The sequence below is a fragment of the Acipenser ruthenus genome, chromosome 24, assembly GCF_902713425.1.
Source record: "Acipenser ruthenus chromosome 24, fAciRut3.2 maternal haplotype, whole genome shotgun sequence".
NCBI lineage: Eukaryota > Metazoa > Chordata > Actinopteri > Acipenseriformes > Acipenseridae > Acipenser > Acipenser ruthenus.
This window is the reverse complement of record NC_081212.1, coordinates 5,863,859-5,880,481: the sequence shown is the minus strand read 5'-3', so window position 1 is coordinate 5,880,481 and position 16,623 is coordinate 5,863,859. Positions and strand designations below refer to the sequence as shown.

Sequence of the window (16,623 nt, the reverse complement as noted above, 5' to 3'; positions counted from 1 at the left end):
TGTCCAGCCGGGATATGGCGGTTCGTGTTCAAGCCGATCTCTCGCTTGGATCTCCCTTTCCCCGCGGCGTGACGGGGATAGTCGACCATGTTGTAGTATTCGTACTGGTCATAGTGCGCCTCTTCAAAAGAGGCGAGAGTTTCAAAGTCGCTGGACATTGTTGAGTTTTGGGGGCTTGTTAATACGGGTGTTGTTTTTTTTGTTTCGACTCGCTCTGTCTTGTTGCGCAAAACCTTCTCCTCCTTCCTTCGTCTGGATTTGTATGTAAACAGATGATGTCAGAGAGAGGGGGCGTGGTGTGTTGCGGGAGCCATGTGGTCCCTTGTTTGTCTTTTCCGATTGACTCCCTCTTGTGCTCGTCTGGCGGTGCCAGTCCGTGTGCAAACTTTTTATTTGCAGTATATACACTGGTTTTAGATTTCTGCTCAGTGTTTACTTCCACTCCCTCGAGCACCAGGAAAGGGAGTTTGTGTCTAAAATATCTAAATAAGCTTCCCTTTGTCTTGAACACCATGATGTTCCTAATTGTGTTAGGAACCAATTGAAGGAGGAACGTGTTTGTAGATGAGAGACAAGATCGGTGGCTCCAATATGGCGGTAGGCGTTGGCTTTGGGGTAGCAATTGAACTGTAAATCACAGTAGCAAAGCCACAGCTCACTTTTACGCGTTCTGGAACTTGGTAACAGCTACAAAGTTTAATTGCATTGGTTCATCTTATCCACTTATACAGAACTCCACAGAACTGGGTGTGTCAACATATTACCTATTGCTAGCCTTAAAAATAGCACACTTTTTGTATACTCACTCACAATCAATCAATCAATATTTATTTTATATAGTACCTTTCATAGTGGACCACCCTCACAAAGTGCTTTACAAGATAGTGAGGAACAATGCATAATACATTAAATACAGTGAAATACAGGGCATAGTACATTAAATACAAACAGTAAAAAAAAAAAAAAAAAGCAAATACATTAATTACATGCATATTACGTTAAATAAAAGGCTAGGATGTGATTTCTAAACATTGTGGGTGCGTGTGTCGAGCAGAATTATACGAATAAGATGGAGTGAAAAACCTGAAATAGCAGTTTAGACAACAGCTAACAGATATCGGGCTTAGAGAGCATTGAAAGCAAGAGAGACAATTTTGAAAGTAATCCTGAATTTTACAGGTAGCCAGTGCAGCTGGGCAAGACAGGGGGTAATGTGATCGTGTTTTTTTACATCTGGTAAGGATCCTAGCAGCGGCATTCTGAACCAACTGCAATCGGTTTATGGTTCGTGACGGAAGACCACCATAGAGAGAGTTGCAGTAGTCGAGTCGAGAGGAGATGAATGTATGACAGAGTATCTCTGCATCCGGCACGGTAGGGACGGACCTTTGAGATGTTTCTGAGGTGGTAGAAGGAGGATTTGACTACACGTTACTATCCAGAAATACACCAAGGCTTCGTACAGCGGGGGAAGGCAACAGCATACAGTTTCTGAGGTTCAAGGCAGCAATATTTAGATTCTTGAGTTGAGTTTTCGATCCTATCAGAAGTTCAGATTTGTTGGTGTTGAACTGAAGGAAATTGGCAGACATCCAAGCCTTGATAGCTGTGAAACTGTACCACTAATGGTGTTTTGTTACAATGAATCAGTTTAGCAAGGTTTACATGCATCTAGACAGCAAATAATTGACAGTACAACTATGTACGGCATCTACAGTATTATATACAGTTTGGCAAAATGTTATTTGTATCCATCTCTTTAGAAGACTGGTCCTTATGGCAATACAGGACCATTTGAGTTGGCCGTTTTAGTTTTTTCAAAGAGTAATGTGCAAGCAATGTGAGCAATCATGCATACATATAGAGGGTCCGTGTTATCGGGGGACTACAATCATCTGTACTGAATTACACACTTGGGAAAAAAGCAACACGAGTGGCTCACCTTGTAAAGGAACATTTATCTTTGCCAATGCAGACACCTGCAGGGCTGGCTTGTGTCCACCAGTGGCTGGTAACTCACAGCTGTAGAACACTGAGGCAGAGGGACTGGAGGTCACCCACTGACCTTCAGTTCTCCTGAGTTGCTGTGGAAGTTCCAGTAGTGAGGGAACATAATTGGACATCCTAAATAGGGGAGGAAACAGGGGTAAAATAATTGGACACACTTTTTTGTTTGTTTGTTTTTTAAAGGAACACTTTATGGGATTTCCATACAACAGAAAGACAGACATGATTGTGCTAACAGGACCCTAAACATATGACAGACAAAGCCTTTTAATATCACTGCAAAGAAATGGGGACAAGAAGCCGAGCTGACCAATAATAACCTGGCACAAGAAGCACTAGAACACACATATGTTATTACAACACATAGGCTTGTTTTGCAGTGGAACTTGAACTTCCAATATAGTACTTCTAAGTATTGCATTAATTAAAATTGTGTTAATTAATTATATTTCTCCGTAATCACTAGTTTCTACCGTTCTGTACAATATAATAGTCAAATTATTCAAAACAGCCACACAATGCAGTGTTGTGCATTTTAATGTTGTTTACACGGAGTTATTTACTCATTCTTTTAAAGCGGATTGATAAGAAGTGTGATATTATCAGGTGCTTGTCCTCATTGACTCGTTATATTCTGGACACAACGTTTCAAAGTGGTCACTCATAAGATATGGAGGGTGACGTCGTTATACCAGGAGTGATGCGGGCAGAGTTGACTGAATAAGCTCCTCTTCGGATGAATACTCTGCTTCGCAACATTACATCTTCTGCGCATTCTCAAAAAAAGAAAACTCAGTGGGGTCTCCATAAACACTGACGAAATATACTTTTACGGATTCAACTTTACCATCAGTGGATACCGTATTTTTAATTCTGTACACAAACGGGTGAACTGTCGTGAATGAGGCACTTCCATCTACAGACCGACTATGAGACACTCAATCCAAGCACCTGGATACAATATAGGTGAAAAGTGTACAGCAGTAAGTTTCAACACAAACATCGGGGAACTCGGTTATACTACAGGCAACTACAGCAGCCTGCAGCGAACTCGTTATCCTTATTGATTAAATACAAACTAATGCGTTAAAGGTATTTTAACATACGGCAGGCAATAGCACAGAACACAAAACTAAACACAGTGACGAGAATAAACCAGAACAGCCGCAGTCATTTTGTGGCAGTCGATCTATTAGTAAGTATCTTCCTTAAATAAGCTTTACTTGCTCTTATCTGCCCCCTATTTAACTGCATTTAATCCTGTACTTTAGAGTACTGTAATCTGTCAAGTGTTATTTAATCTGTAATTTAGTATTTAATTATATCCTGACGTAACTATCACTGACACTGTTATCTGCTCCGTTATTGAATCGTATTTTGTCATATACGTGTACTTGCTAGAACCAAAGTCATTGTATTTATCTTGCTCTTAATTGTATTATTACTTGTACTGTGATCCTTGAAATTTATTTTTGTTTACGACTGTAAGTCGCCCTGGATAAGGGCGTCTGATAAGAAATTATTATTAATAATAATAATAATAATAATAATAATAATAATAATAATAATAATAATAATAATTGTAGATGCTGGTACATACTTATGCTATGACGTACACCAATCAGAGACCAAGATTGCGCATCAATTCCAAATTGATACCAGATTGGCCACAACACAGCTTGAACAAAAGTTATTGTATTTCTTGCTCTTATTGTATTACTTGTATTGTAACGCTTGAAATGTTTTTGCTTACGATTGTAAGTCGCCCTGGATAAGGGCGTCTGCTAATAAATAGATAATAATAATAATAATAATAATAACACACAGATTTCTTTTTTATTAGTAGTACTAGGCCAAAATAGGATTTTTTTTTTTTTTTTGTATTTACTTTTTTAAACAGGCAAGGTTTTTTCATGGACCAGGCTATTTAAAATAAGTATGAACTATTTTAAATCAAAGGTACATAAACAAAACAGTGGGTTTGCCACCTTGTTAAGCCTTCTGAGTATTTTATTACAACGTTATAGCGCCGGTACAGCGTCACCATGGCACCTAACACACTTCCTCATACTACCCCTCTGCCATCCAATACGTGGTGCGGAGTGGAATCCCACGCCCATCACGCTACGGCACGTCCTGACGCACGCGTCGCCGCTCCCGCAGCCCAATGGAAGGAGGCTGAGTGTGCGAGCAAGTCCGGAGGAAGATGGCGGCGCCCGTACTGAAAGTGTCCACCCCTCGGTGGGAAAGAGTAGCCCGGCTTCTGGTTTGTATCTTGGGCATCCTCGTTTCATTCTACGCCTACCATGTAGAAACGGAAAAGGAGAGGGATACGGGCTATCGGGCCATGTGCGACGTGAGCGACTCGGTCAGCTGCTCCAAAGTGTTCACCTCCAGGTAATGATGTACCATCGGCTGCGGTAGCACTGACCACACAGGGGAGGGAGTGAGATCGGGGTGTACAGTGAGCGGGCACGGCAAATAGGGAAGATTTGTCCGAATACAATATTCTTTCGCCTTCGGTAAGTTGGGAGTTGGTCTGCTCAGCACCCAATGCTCTGATGATTCATCGATGCATTGATTTGATCCCGTCAGTGTGTCTGACCAGCTGGGACGTACGCAAGGAGGAGTGGACACCTCACTCGGTACGGGGGTGCAGAGTGCTGTAGCGGCTGAAGAAGCACAAAGACTGCTTATTGTTGTGAATTTAATTGTGTAGTTCTTCTTGTTTAATACGTGGGTTTTAATTCTCAATAAGCCGGCACATGATTAATTGATTCTTAATCACACAAAGCGATGGGGTGGACCCATATGATGTTGTAGTTGTTGTTCATTTATTTTTACCGACTCTACTGCCTTAGCAAGATATGTAACTTTTGCATATCGTTTTATAGCAAGCTATTTGACTATTTTTTAACTTATTGCGGTTGTAATATTAACTGTAAGATTGTAGTCTCTGTTGTAGGAACACCTCCTAAGAGAACACACCGGCTTAGGGAACAACCTTGCAGTGAAACAGATTATTCCCATTGTAAATGCTCCACCTAAAGAAACAAGAACTTCGATTAAAATAACACCTTTTTGGCACCAATACTAGCGATTCACTGCTGTTTTCTAACCCGATAACTCCTCATCGAACTCGAATTGAAATGGTTTATTCATTCTTTTCAAAATTGATTTGTCATCGCTACTGGATTTTTTTTAACGTGTGTAAGGCGGTGCTGTGTTGTTAACCACTGTGTTCAAATTAATTCTCGTTTTCATAATTACTGCTGCATTTTTACCGTCATTTTGTTAATTTAGTTTGTCAGTTATTTTGTGAATGTTAGTTTGTCGGTTACTTTATTATTCTTATTATTATTCTTATTCTTATTATTATTATTATTATTGTTGTTGTTTATTAACATACGCTTGACTAGCTATTTTCTTACTCTGTTAATTTCATATGTTGTTGCACGTGCATCCTGACAGAAGTAATACATACGTTTGTATTTATTGATTCATATCGAGACTGGCCGTGAAATTGTGTTGTGTGGTCAACTCTGTCTTAGAGAATAACTTCGCTTTCTTCCCTAGGGTTGTTCTCTTAGCCAGAGCCTACTGCATTACATACACAACATCTAGAATTCTGCCTGTTATTTAACAGTACTGGCAAGTGTTCCAAAACCAGTTTAATCATCCCTTCAATCAATCGCCTTGTTTTACTGCATGTGACCAAGTAACTCCCCATCTACCCAGAAATCATCATACAGCTCATTGAGATTTACACTCCCCACAACACTGATGGAAGTTTTTGCTTAACTTAAAGGTGTAGTGCCTGTACAGTTAACAATGTTTTTATATATTCAAAAACACATTTATAAGCCCATGTTAAAAATGTTTGCACTGTAAAGCGTTTCCTGTAAAACGCTGTCCCTTCCTACAAACAAGCCGCATGGAAAAAGTTTTCCAACTGTTCGTTGTTTCCCTGAGTAACATCAGAGCTTGTAGATAGTCATATCTCTTTATGGAAGGGCATGCTTTGAAAGTGACTGTGAGATGATGCAGCTTTAAGCCTAATCCTTGATCGCTAGCTGGCACGGTCTTGGCATGCAGAAATCGGAGTCTCTTGTGGCGGTATATTCCTGTACTAGGTGGCTTATTTGTGGTATATTCCTGTATTTGGCTGATAAAACCATTGCTAAAACAAAAACAGTGTCATGGGTAACTGAGATATGCAAAGTGATACCAAGGTGCTTAATGTACAAAAAAGTTAGAAAATGATTAAAAATCCATACATAGATAAAATGGGTCAGTTATTGTAATATGTTGTCTTGTGATAATAGATGGTCTAATTTTCTAATCTGGGCTATCCTATTTTCACCCCATGCTTAAGATCCTTTAGATTATTGAATTAATTGCTGATGGAAATATATCAAAGATGTGAAAATGGTCTTGTATTTAGGCCTATATCTGAACTTACTCTTGAGTGTTTATTGAAAACGTAAAGCGATGCAGTATTTAAAGTGTAGCTAACATGGTGCGTTAGCAAAATACTCAGACAAAAGACGCTGGCCATTGTCAATGGAGAAAGCTGCATGTTGAAGAAATGTAACTTCCTACCCAAATTGGCCTTGCTAAGCTTCCTGCAACCAGGAAGGAAATGTGTTGTGTTTCATGCAGCAGTACTGTTTGAAGGCCCACCCTTTTGTTTGAACAAACAGGCAGAGCTGAGCTTATACCAACAATGAAAGTCAGCCTTAATAGTGTAGAGCCTCCAATGCAGACTGGCATTGCAAACAAGTGCTTCTCGAGTCCTGATTTCAAGTCCCAGCTTTCCGTTGTCAGCATCACTGCATGTCTTGCAGATCCTATTGTTTTCGGTGTTTGTGGATTTGGCGATGACTGGGTTCTCCCTTTCAGATTGTACTGTGATCACACTTTTTGAGGTGACAACTATTTAATCTTTGCATTGTGTCAGGCTTTCTAGTTTGCTGCATCTTGCCCGGGTCCTCTCTGAAAATCCTTTCTCAGTGTCAGGGCCATTCCATATGAAATGGGCACAATGAAGGTGTTTGAGTCATCATTATTGAGAGCAAAATCATTTTGATGAGTGGGTGCCCTATGTAGAGGAAACCAATCACAGCAAATTGCAAGCCCCATGACTCATGCTTTTCTGATTTCTTGTTGGGGAGGTATGAATAGAGTGTTCCCTCTTTATCAAGCAGCGCTCTTTATGATTGGAAAGGTTTTAAGATGGTATGACGTCTGTTTGCACCATCAATGCTGCTGTGTTTGCATTCTCATTGTAAAGTGGATAACGTTGCATGGTGTTATGATGCAGGTGCACTCTGCCTAACGTTTAATGTATTTCTTTTTGAATAAATTATAATCCCTATGGGATGTCTCTGGGGGTCAGTGATGATTAGAACTATCCCTAGCCCATTTTCTTCCCGATGGGAGCACCAAGCCCAATCCAATGCTCCCTTGTGGCCCCCAGATAAGATCAGCAATGGGATTCAAGGCATGGCTCACTAGGGTTCCACAAGGCTTTTCAAAAGTGGTTGTTTATAAGGATTGCCCCTGGGCATTATGTGGGTGACTGCTGCTGCACTGTGCCTCTCAAGGGAAGGTTACAGCACATGTAGATTTATTGCAGTCATCATGACTGTCCTTATTCCTGTTTGTCATTGAGGTAGAAAACCAACAGGTGGGATTTTAAAACAAAAACAATTTGGTAGCGATTTGAAACCCTGCCTGCTGCTGCAGTTACGTTGTTTTTAAGACACACATTTGTTGTATAACTAGTGCTGCATGGAAATCTTCTACTTGATAACTTCCTGTTGTGTAGGTCTGCATTATATAAACTAGTGCAGCAGGGTTGTAGGGTGCTGTGGATTCAGGTATTAAGTTCTGGAGTTTAAATAATCCTATTATTAATTGTGAAACCTGCATGCCCTTGTGCTCTTACAAAATGCAGCTGTGGCCAAAAGATTTGCATCACCCCATAGAATTAGCTAATTTTGCTTCATAAAGTCGAATGAAACCTGCTGAATAAACCTGCTAATGTTACGTTCACATATATACTGCTTTGTAGGTTTTCATATACTTAATGAGAAACTAACACTAATATAATAATTCATTTTTTTTATTATTATTTAATTCTCAATCCTAAAATTCTAGGTGATGCTAAAAGTTTTTGTCATAATTGTAGAATTCAGACTAGTTCACCTCATCGTGTGATTGAAGGTGCAATGACTCCTCTATTCATAGGACTACCTTGTTCCTCTGAGTTATCTCCACAGATAAACACATACAGGATTGTTTTATTGCTACCAAGTGCTGATGTCCAGCTCCAGAAATCTGCTTTTAATTTTGTTTCACTTTTATTTCCTACCCTGAGCTATTAGGTCATAATGTGCATAATCTGCACATTAAATCAAAGTTTCAAAGGAGGTCGCACACTATTTGGCTTTGTCAAACATCACTGCTGAACAAGATCCACTGGCGTGGTGCAAATGTCATTTTAACATTTTTTTATTTTTATTTTTATTTAGTAAGCCAATAATTTTTTTTTGGTTATTTTCTCCCCAATCTAGTAGTGTCAAATTAATTATTTTTGTTTCAGCTCACCACTACCACCCCTGCGCTGACTGACTAAGACGAACACACGCTGTCCTCCGAAGCGTGTGCCGTCAGCCAACCACTTTTTTTCACACTGGGCTCGCCATGCATCCACCCAGCTACAGCGTCGGAGGACAACGCAGCCCTGGGCAGCTTACAGGCAAGCCCGCAGGCGCCCGGCCAGACCACAGGGGTTGCTGGTGCGTGGTGAGCCGAGGACACCCTGGCTGACCTAAGCCCCCCCTCTGGGCGGCGCTCAGCCAATTGTGTGCCACCCCCTGGGAGCTCCCGTCTTTGGTCAGCAAAGGAATAGCCTGGACTCGAGCCAGCGACGTCCAGACTATAGGGTGCATCCTGCACTCCGCTTGAGTGCTTTTTACTAGCTGCGCCACTTGGGAGCCCCTTCTTTTTTAATTCTGTTGTGAGATACACCCCACCTGTTTTGGGTCATGTGACCCTGCTACAGTAACTGTACCCGTTTGCTTTCTTTCAGATGGGGTCGAGGATTTGGGGTGCTGGGCTCCATCTTTGGTAAAGCCAGTGCAATGAACCAGCCAAACAGTGTCTATGGGCTTGCATTTTATGTGTTTCAAATGTTACTGGGTAAGTACTGCAAAAGAAAAAAGGTGAGGCGACGCCCTATTTCAAAACTCCTTGGAATCTCCTCTCTGGTTTGCTTAGCTGCTCTCATTAACTGCTGTGCAGTAGACTTGGTTATTATTAGCTCAGTTGTGCTGGTGGGAGAGGGTAGAATAAGTCAGCCAATTTAACCACCAACCCAAATCATTTGAATACAGTGAAATACAATAATCCCCTTTAAAGCAGTTATTGCCCAGCCCTGTACTGTTTCACTCAGCGTAAGTACGATTTACAGACAGAGCCATGCATTATCCAGACCGATTTAGCTACTGGTATTTGTTTTTATACTGTAATAATTCTATAAGGAAGTTTACAAGGGAACGTTACGCAGTAAAGGTTTTTGTAAAGTACAGTTTTAGAATTTTGTTTGCTGCATCCATCTCGTTTGGGATAGTATTTGTATGCAGTTTAGTTTCATGAGTAACAAGCTAAAAAGAATGCAAACCTGGGTGATTCCCTGGTGCTGTAAAATGCTCTAATAATCTGTGTGACTTCTTTCCTGGCAGGTTGTTTCCATGTTGTTGTTTTTTTCAATACTGTCTTTTATTTAAAGTAGTTTACAAACCCTACATTAATAAATACATGTTCTTATTTCCACATTTTAACCTCCCTCTGTTTGATTTTCAAATACGCCCAATACAGCCTCATGCAAACTGAGAACCAGCCTTGTCATTAAAGGGTCAAATCTATTGTACTTCTGCATTTGAATAGACAGAAGTGGTGCAGTTAGCACAAAGAGCCTTTTGACTGCCAGGGTTTATGAATATCTCACTCAAATATATATTTAAATATATTTATCTATAGCTGGATAACCAAGTTTTACATTAACCACAATTCTGTGAAGTGTCTAGTAGTTACATACAGGAGAGAGGTGCTTTGTATGCTATGGTTGTCTTGGTGTATTTTGTACAGTAAGGGTTCTGAAGGGCGTGGGCACATTCCTTTAACTCTTAATCAAGCTCTACGTGTTCTGTGACATTGGAGCCAATATTTTCAACAGGGGTTTATGATATAACAACCTTGTGAGTCATGTAAAAAATATTTTACTACATGCAAGCGCCTACTGGCCCCATAGCATGTTTTGTGTTATGCTGTTATCAAACAACATTTGGGGAGAGGATGATTATTCCTTTTTGTTTTGATTTCTAAATGGTTTTGATTATGGGGAATCTAAGTGAAGTAGACAGACGTTTCAGACAGTGTCGCCTGCTGTGTGCATTTGATTTCGTAACCTCCTTTTAGGCAAGCAGTTTTCAAGGGGTGAAGAAACCTCTGAAACAACGTCAGCATTCTGATAAGGTAGACTGTACAGAAGACTCAAGGGCAGTTCCTCAATTTCAGACCTGCATTTCAGACACTTTTAAAGACAATCATTTGTATAATCATGAAGTGGCTTTGTACTTGGGCATAGTATGTCAGCTAACTAGTACTGTAATTCAGGTGGCTCTCATTTGTCCCCCTTTCTTGATCAGGGAGAAATGCTCATAAAATCGTCTGACGTACTTGGATGAACTGACTTTTTCATCCACGCTTTGATGGTATCAAAATATCTGTGATGTTTGAGGACTTGTGTAAAACAAATGTGTGTGTGCATCAGATCCTTATCAATACAACACAACACAACAGAAGCAGTCTTCCTCCTTGATTGTAACTCGGAGAAAATAGTTATATTTGTACGGTGTCAGACGTACACATCTGAAATTGCTCGGTACAAATGTTAAAGTAGAATGCATTTTTAACAGAATTACATACAAGTGCTTATTAAACAGGAGAAATATTACACTACAGCAAGACCCTGTGTCAAGACCGATCATACTGAGAGGGGTTCTCTCCCTCCCCTAGACTCGGTCTGTAGGCGAACTCTACAAAGAAAGAAAATCAGAATGGAAAAACAAAACCGTCCAGTGTTAATAAAAAGCTGGCTGGTTTCAATTTGAATAGAGCAGAAATTGATTTAAGAGAGGTTCCATTTAGATCTTATTATTCTGCCTGACTTTTTCTTATTTCTAGAGAGCTGAAATGTGTTCATACCAGTTAATATGCGTGTCTCTTTCTCTTTCTCATGCAGGCTTGACAGTGAGTGCAATGGCAGCCCTTATCTTAATGACCACCTCCATTGTGTCAGTCCTGGGCTCCTTGTATCTGGGATACATACTGTACTTTGTCCTGAAGAACTTCTGCATTCTCTGCGTCACCACATACGTGCTGAACGTCATTCTCTTCATGCTCAACTACAAGCGACTGGTTTACTTGAACGAAGCCTGGAAGCAGCAGCTCAGCGTGAAGCAGGAGTAAATATGACCTCTGCACTTTGACTTGCCACGTGGAGAACTTGCTTCTCTGATGTTTATTCTGCAGTAAAAAAATCAATACAAATCAGAGAGGATTCGAGAAATAGAAGTACAAAGGAAGATATCAAAGTTAATTCTTTATTTCTTTTTTTTTTTTTTTTTTAAACCCCAACGGACTGTCCTTTCTTTCCAATGGGTTATGAGCAGAGGATCTGAGCGAAGGACCGACAAGCTTTAACTGTACTTTGCATTGGACTCTGAGGAAAGCCCAAGCTCTCAAAATTGAACTTTTAAACCGTTTACTTGAAACAGATACGAAAACCGGTTCCTGTATTCCTGAGCTGTACTTACAAGAAAATAATTATGAAAAAAAAGCATGATCGCAAAGTTCCTGTACAGTTCACAAATTCCAAATACAGAGTTAAGAACTTTCTATGTTTACAATATGTTTTAAAAAGGACCACTAATAATTAGTAGGAGCTAACAGGTGGCTTATTAGTTTAGATCTGTCTGTTTTTCAGACAAGTTGGTATCCTTATGCATTGTGTAAATAGCTGCTGTTAAGTGTTCCAGAAGGTAGGAGGTCTTTATGTTTTAGTGTTTTCCATAGTCTAAAACTGGACTGCACTGTTCCTAATCTGGCAGAATTGTAAAAGCTGTATTCCCAACTGTGTTAACGTGTTCCCTTCAGTCACCCATGGAAAACAAAAAATCTGTGCTGGGTGGACCTGGTAAAAAACAAAAAAAACCCTCATGTTGACAGGTTAAGACTTGCCTTTGTGAAGCCACAGGGTCAAATGGGACCCATGTGCGGCCACTTTAAAAGGAGTGAGTTCTTTTAAAAAGCGATGTTAAACTAAGACACATTTTTAAAGATGTTTAATGCTTTCCTGAAACAGCAATAAGATAAACGATAGCTATTTAATAAGCCTAACACCAGTAATAGCCATTTAACTTTAAAATCTTGGGTCTAGGATATTCAGAATAGGGTTTGGAGCTTCTAAGAAGCCAGGTGAATTATAGTAGCATTTTGGCAATTTCTAGCGGTTGTAGGACGGTGTTGTACTGTAGAACCTTGTGTTTTTTTTTTTTAAGATTGTTGATAAAATGTGTATGATAAAGGACCAAGTTGGACAATTGTTCTGGCAATTAAATGATGTTATTGTTATTGTGCTAACCCTCTGGAGCCTAAGCCTGTGGACGCCTGTCTAAGTAGATTCTCCTAGTAAATCCAACACCCTTTTCTATGATTGCAATGCTGTGCCTGTTGATGATAATCACTTATCAGCAACGTCACACGCTCAATCACAGTTAAGTCAAGTAGATATTTTGGCTAATGCCTCAAACAAGGGTGATAATCACTACAAAATGAGGCCTAAGATTCGACAACAGGTGTTTTATGAATGGACTTGATGGGTTATAACAAAAGACCTAGGATGGGGAATGAATGCATACTGTCTGCCGCACTTCAGTACTGCATATCTTCAAATAACAGCCATGGTATCCAGGAGCTGTTAAGGTTTTAATTTATTACATGTTTGAACTTTTAAAACGAAACTTAAAGAAATCGCTGGAAAGTTTAAACGTTGCCCTGTTTGGAATGTTTTTAATCAGTCTGGTTCTAGGAAATAAACAATAAAAGCTCTTGAAAGAGTTGGTGTTTAAGAAGCAGGTATTCGTTTGTCACTGTTGTCAAAATCAGAAGACAAGCTATACGTGATCAAGATAACTCATTGTTTTGGGGCATTCTAAGTTAAATATTTAAACATAGTTTTAATTATTATTTTTTTACAGCTATAAGGATATTGGTGCCATAATTAATATTCAGTCCTATGGTAAGGCGTCTAATATTTCTCATGGCTGTTTTTAACTGGTTACACGGTTTAGCAAAATTTCAAATGTATAACACTTAGCTAATGAGGGAGTTGTGCAAAACTTTCTGAGAGAACAAACAGTCTGCTTCAGTTTGCTTGAAGCAATACAATAAGTTATTTTTATTTTTTTCTTTCTTTCAAACTTGATTAATTCCTATACATTCTGTAGAGCTGTGCTGCATATGGGGGTCTGATTCACACCATCCCTCTAGTCTAAACCACAAGCCGTTGGTGCCATTAATATAGAACCTCTATCTGACAATTAAAGAGAGCTGGTGGCAGCTACAGCCTGAATACCATATAGTAAAGAAACAAGCACTTGTTTAGCCAAGATGGTTATGGTCTGGTAACCCAGGCTTTGTCTTGCCTCCTTTGTGTCGTCGTTTGTTTTTCAGACTTGATTTTGGGGGGGAACCCCACATATACCCTCCCCTCAAGTTTGATGGAAGTAGTGCTCTCCCTATTCTCTTCCCATCTGACCCCACATAGTCTCCTTCATGCATCCTGGAGCGTGTGTGCAAGGCTTGGGGGAAGCCCTGTTGCCTGTTCCATAACAAGAGAACAGAGCGGTGCAGCAGGAAAAAGTTGGCTTCACCCAGGTGAAAATAAAAGGTGGAAAACCATGGACCTGTGAGAGGGCTCTGTGTTGTTAAAGCATTGATTATTACACCCGTTCCCATTGCAGCCCAAGGTAGGAACTGCATTCTAATCATGTCTGGGTTATTAATCTCTTGTCTGCAGTACTAGCAACCTGTTTTCAGAAACGGGCTTGTGTCTATTGTATGCTGTTCATGAACAATCATGAATCAATTCCTATAGCATTTAACCCCAGTAATGCCTGACACCAGTTCTGTATTCTTATTATTACTATTGTTAGGGTGTCAGTGTTGTGTCAGCGTATTGTTGTATGTTTTGTACATTCAAATTGTCCAATTGGATCATCCTGGCAGAATAGTGGACCAATAAATTCAGCCCAGGGCACAGCTAGTGTTAAATGTCTGTATCTTATACTACATCGTCAACGTTCAAGCCCTAGAACGTAAACCTGACTATTAAATGTGACTACGAAAGTGCCTTCTGTTGAGCACTAGGCCTTCAATAGGCCAGTCCTCCATTTTATTAAACAATAAAATGCAACTGGTTGTTTTAGTCTCTTGAATAGGTCTGAAGTTTCGATGTGAAGTAAACAGCCTGCAGATCTCCTGTCTTGCTGTTGTAACAGTTAAAGGTGTGGCATCTTGTGTAGTCTTTGTATACAGAATGTTGTTTTTTTCTTTCAATAAGGACATTTTCTGAATTATTACTGGTATGCTTTTATTTTAAATATCCTAACTTATTTTATTTTTTTTTGGGTGTGTTTGCACGCTCTGAAAACCAAGTTTTTACACTGATTTGTGTTTTATTTATACAGTATGTTTGTTGTTTTTTTTTTTGTGTTTTGTTTCTAGAAGCTTTTATTTTGTCCATACGATACTATGTTTTAAGTATTATGCCCTTTTTTGTTGTGCAGAGAATGTTGACACTACTTGGAATGTGGCGCATGAAAATGAATATCCATAAAAAATTGAGGTTTGGGGCAGAAAATGACAATACCCAGAGTGCTTTGGGAGAACTGCCTTTTAAAAGGTTGTTTCTGTATTATTTGCCAGATAGAAGTCCGACAAATGACTCTGCTGTATTCCTATATAAAAGTGTTACATGAAGGTAGAACAACTATGGATTCAGCTGTTAGATCCTGTATATGAGCAGTGTTGAGGGTGATAATAGCACCACAGAGCATTTGAAGCATGTCTTTCATTGTCATTGTGCACAGTGGAACAGCTAGCATTAAAACATTCAGTTTTAGCTGAGAATGTGTAGTCCTTCTGTAAGTCTGCTGTTGTTCTTCTTAGTCCTGTCAGTGTAGAGTGCTGTTGAAGCTTGTCCAGTCCTGTAGAGAATGCCATAGAGACACTGTGTTAGTTCATAAAGACACGGGTGACCTCAGCCATTTCTTCCGGAGCTTTGAAGAACCACTTTTGAGAATTGTACTTTACGCACATTCCTGTGACCCTGTTCGCTGTCCTTGTCTCCGCAAGATTAAACAAAATAAAAAAATCGCCTGAATTATAAGTTTGTAGATGAGTTGCCAAATGATTTAAATGTGAGTTGAATTTCATGTAACTGGTCCCTAATTTGGTCTCCGTATACTAAATCTTGAATTGTACACAGTTTAATATCACTATGCTAGCTTGTGAATCTGGAATTGCTTTTTATTGTTTGGGTTGAAGGTGCCTCGTGTGTGTGTGTGTGTGTGTGTGTGTGTGTGTGTGTGTTTTTATTTTATTATTGCTTAGTGATGTTATGTGAAAGCTGTAAATCCTGTATTTATTTTAAGTGTCTATGTAGTGGGCTGGGAGAGAAGTCTCAGTGATGATCTGTAACGTTCAGTGTGCTGTGCTCCAGTGTTATACTCTTGCTAGTCTGGGCATGTAAGCAAAAAATAAATAAAACAACCAGCCTTGCCTTCAGGCTGTCCTGCATTTGGGAGGTAAAATACTGACCTGAAATACGAATCAAGAGTTACCAGGAGGTAAGGAACTAAGGAGTTTCTAAAAGTGTGGAGCGAATACCCCTTTCTTGCTTCTTCCATCATTGCAAAGCTCTACACACTGCAATTAGTCCTGGCTCATTAATGAACTGGGAGACTGCACCTGGTGCTTTCACTGCCTAAATAAAAAATAGCAGTGTCTTCGTCAGGCTTTATTTAAATGCAATATGACGGTTGTCTATTCTATTTAAAAAGAGTCTGTTTAGTCAGATCATGCTTTGTATACTGGTGTGTGTGTTTGTGAGATATTAGCACAGCTTGTAGCCCAGGAGTACATAAGGTATTGAGGATGAAAGCACCCCACCCCCCGTCACAGGCAACATTTCAATATGATTTTGCTCAATGGCAAAAACAAAACATGTAAATATGTATGAATGTGTATTCGTTGCACATAACTTTTTGGTATTAAATAAATGTAGAAATTACCTGTGGAGACTGGTCTTTATTGCAAAACATGTGCTATTTTACCCTATTCTAGGAAGCCTTGAAATTCACACACAACATAATTAGCCTGCTCTACCAGTGTGTTCACGTTTGCGTGTTATCGCACACTGCCAGGTTCCTGGTCCCATTCCAACGAGCAAGGTTTGTTTTCCTTGCACTCAGCTATTTTCATAAC

General features: G+C 39.7%; 1 protein-coding gene across 1 annotated transcript; it reads left to right on the top strand.

Annotated features, from left to right (window-relative positions):
• The first annotated feature begins 4,097 nt into the window (after nt 1–4,097).
• On the top strand, nt 4,098–16,429 carry LOC131700515 (vitamin K epoxide reductase complex subunit 1-like protein 1). Its single transcript, XM_058998199.1, has 3 exons — nt 4,098–4,404; nt 9,104–9,213; nt 11,318–16,429. The coding sequence occupies exons 1-3, from the start codon at nt 4,214–4,216 to the stop codon at nt 11,542–11,544; spliced, it is 528 nt and encodes a 175-aa protein (XP_058854182.1). The 5' UTR covers nt 4,098–4,213; the 3' UTR covers nt 11,545–16,429.
• Nucleotides 16,430–16,623: the final 194 nt, after the last annotated feature.

What these genes read in the sequence shown, in the direction of transcription:
- LOC131700515 (XM_058998199.1), top strand. Translation starts at nt 4,214, where the DNA reads ATGGCGGCGCCCGTACTGAAAGTGTCCACCCCTCGGTGGGAAAGAGTA. An exon ending in TCCAAAGTGTTCACCTCCAG is followed by an intron (nt 4,405 to 9,103) that starts GTAATGATGTAC and finishes GCTTTCTTTCAG; the next exon opens with ATGGGGTCGAGGATTTGGGG. An exon ending in TGTGTTTCAAATGTTACTGG is followed by an intron (nt 9,214 to 11,317) that starts GTAAGTACTGCA and finishes TTTCTCATGCAG; the next exon opens with GCTTGACAGTGAGTGCAATG.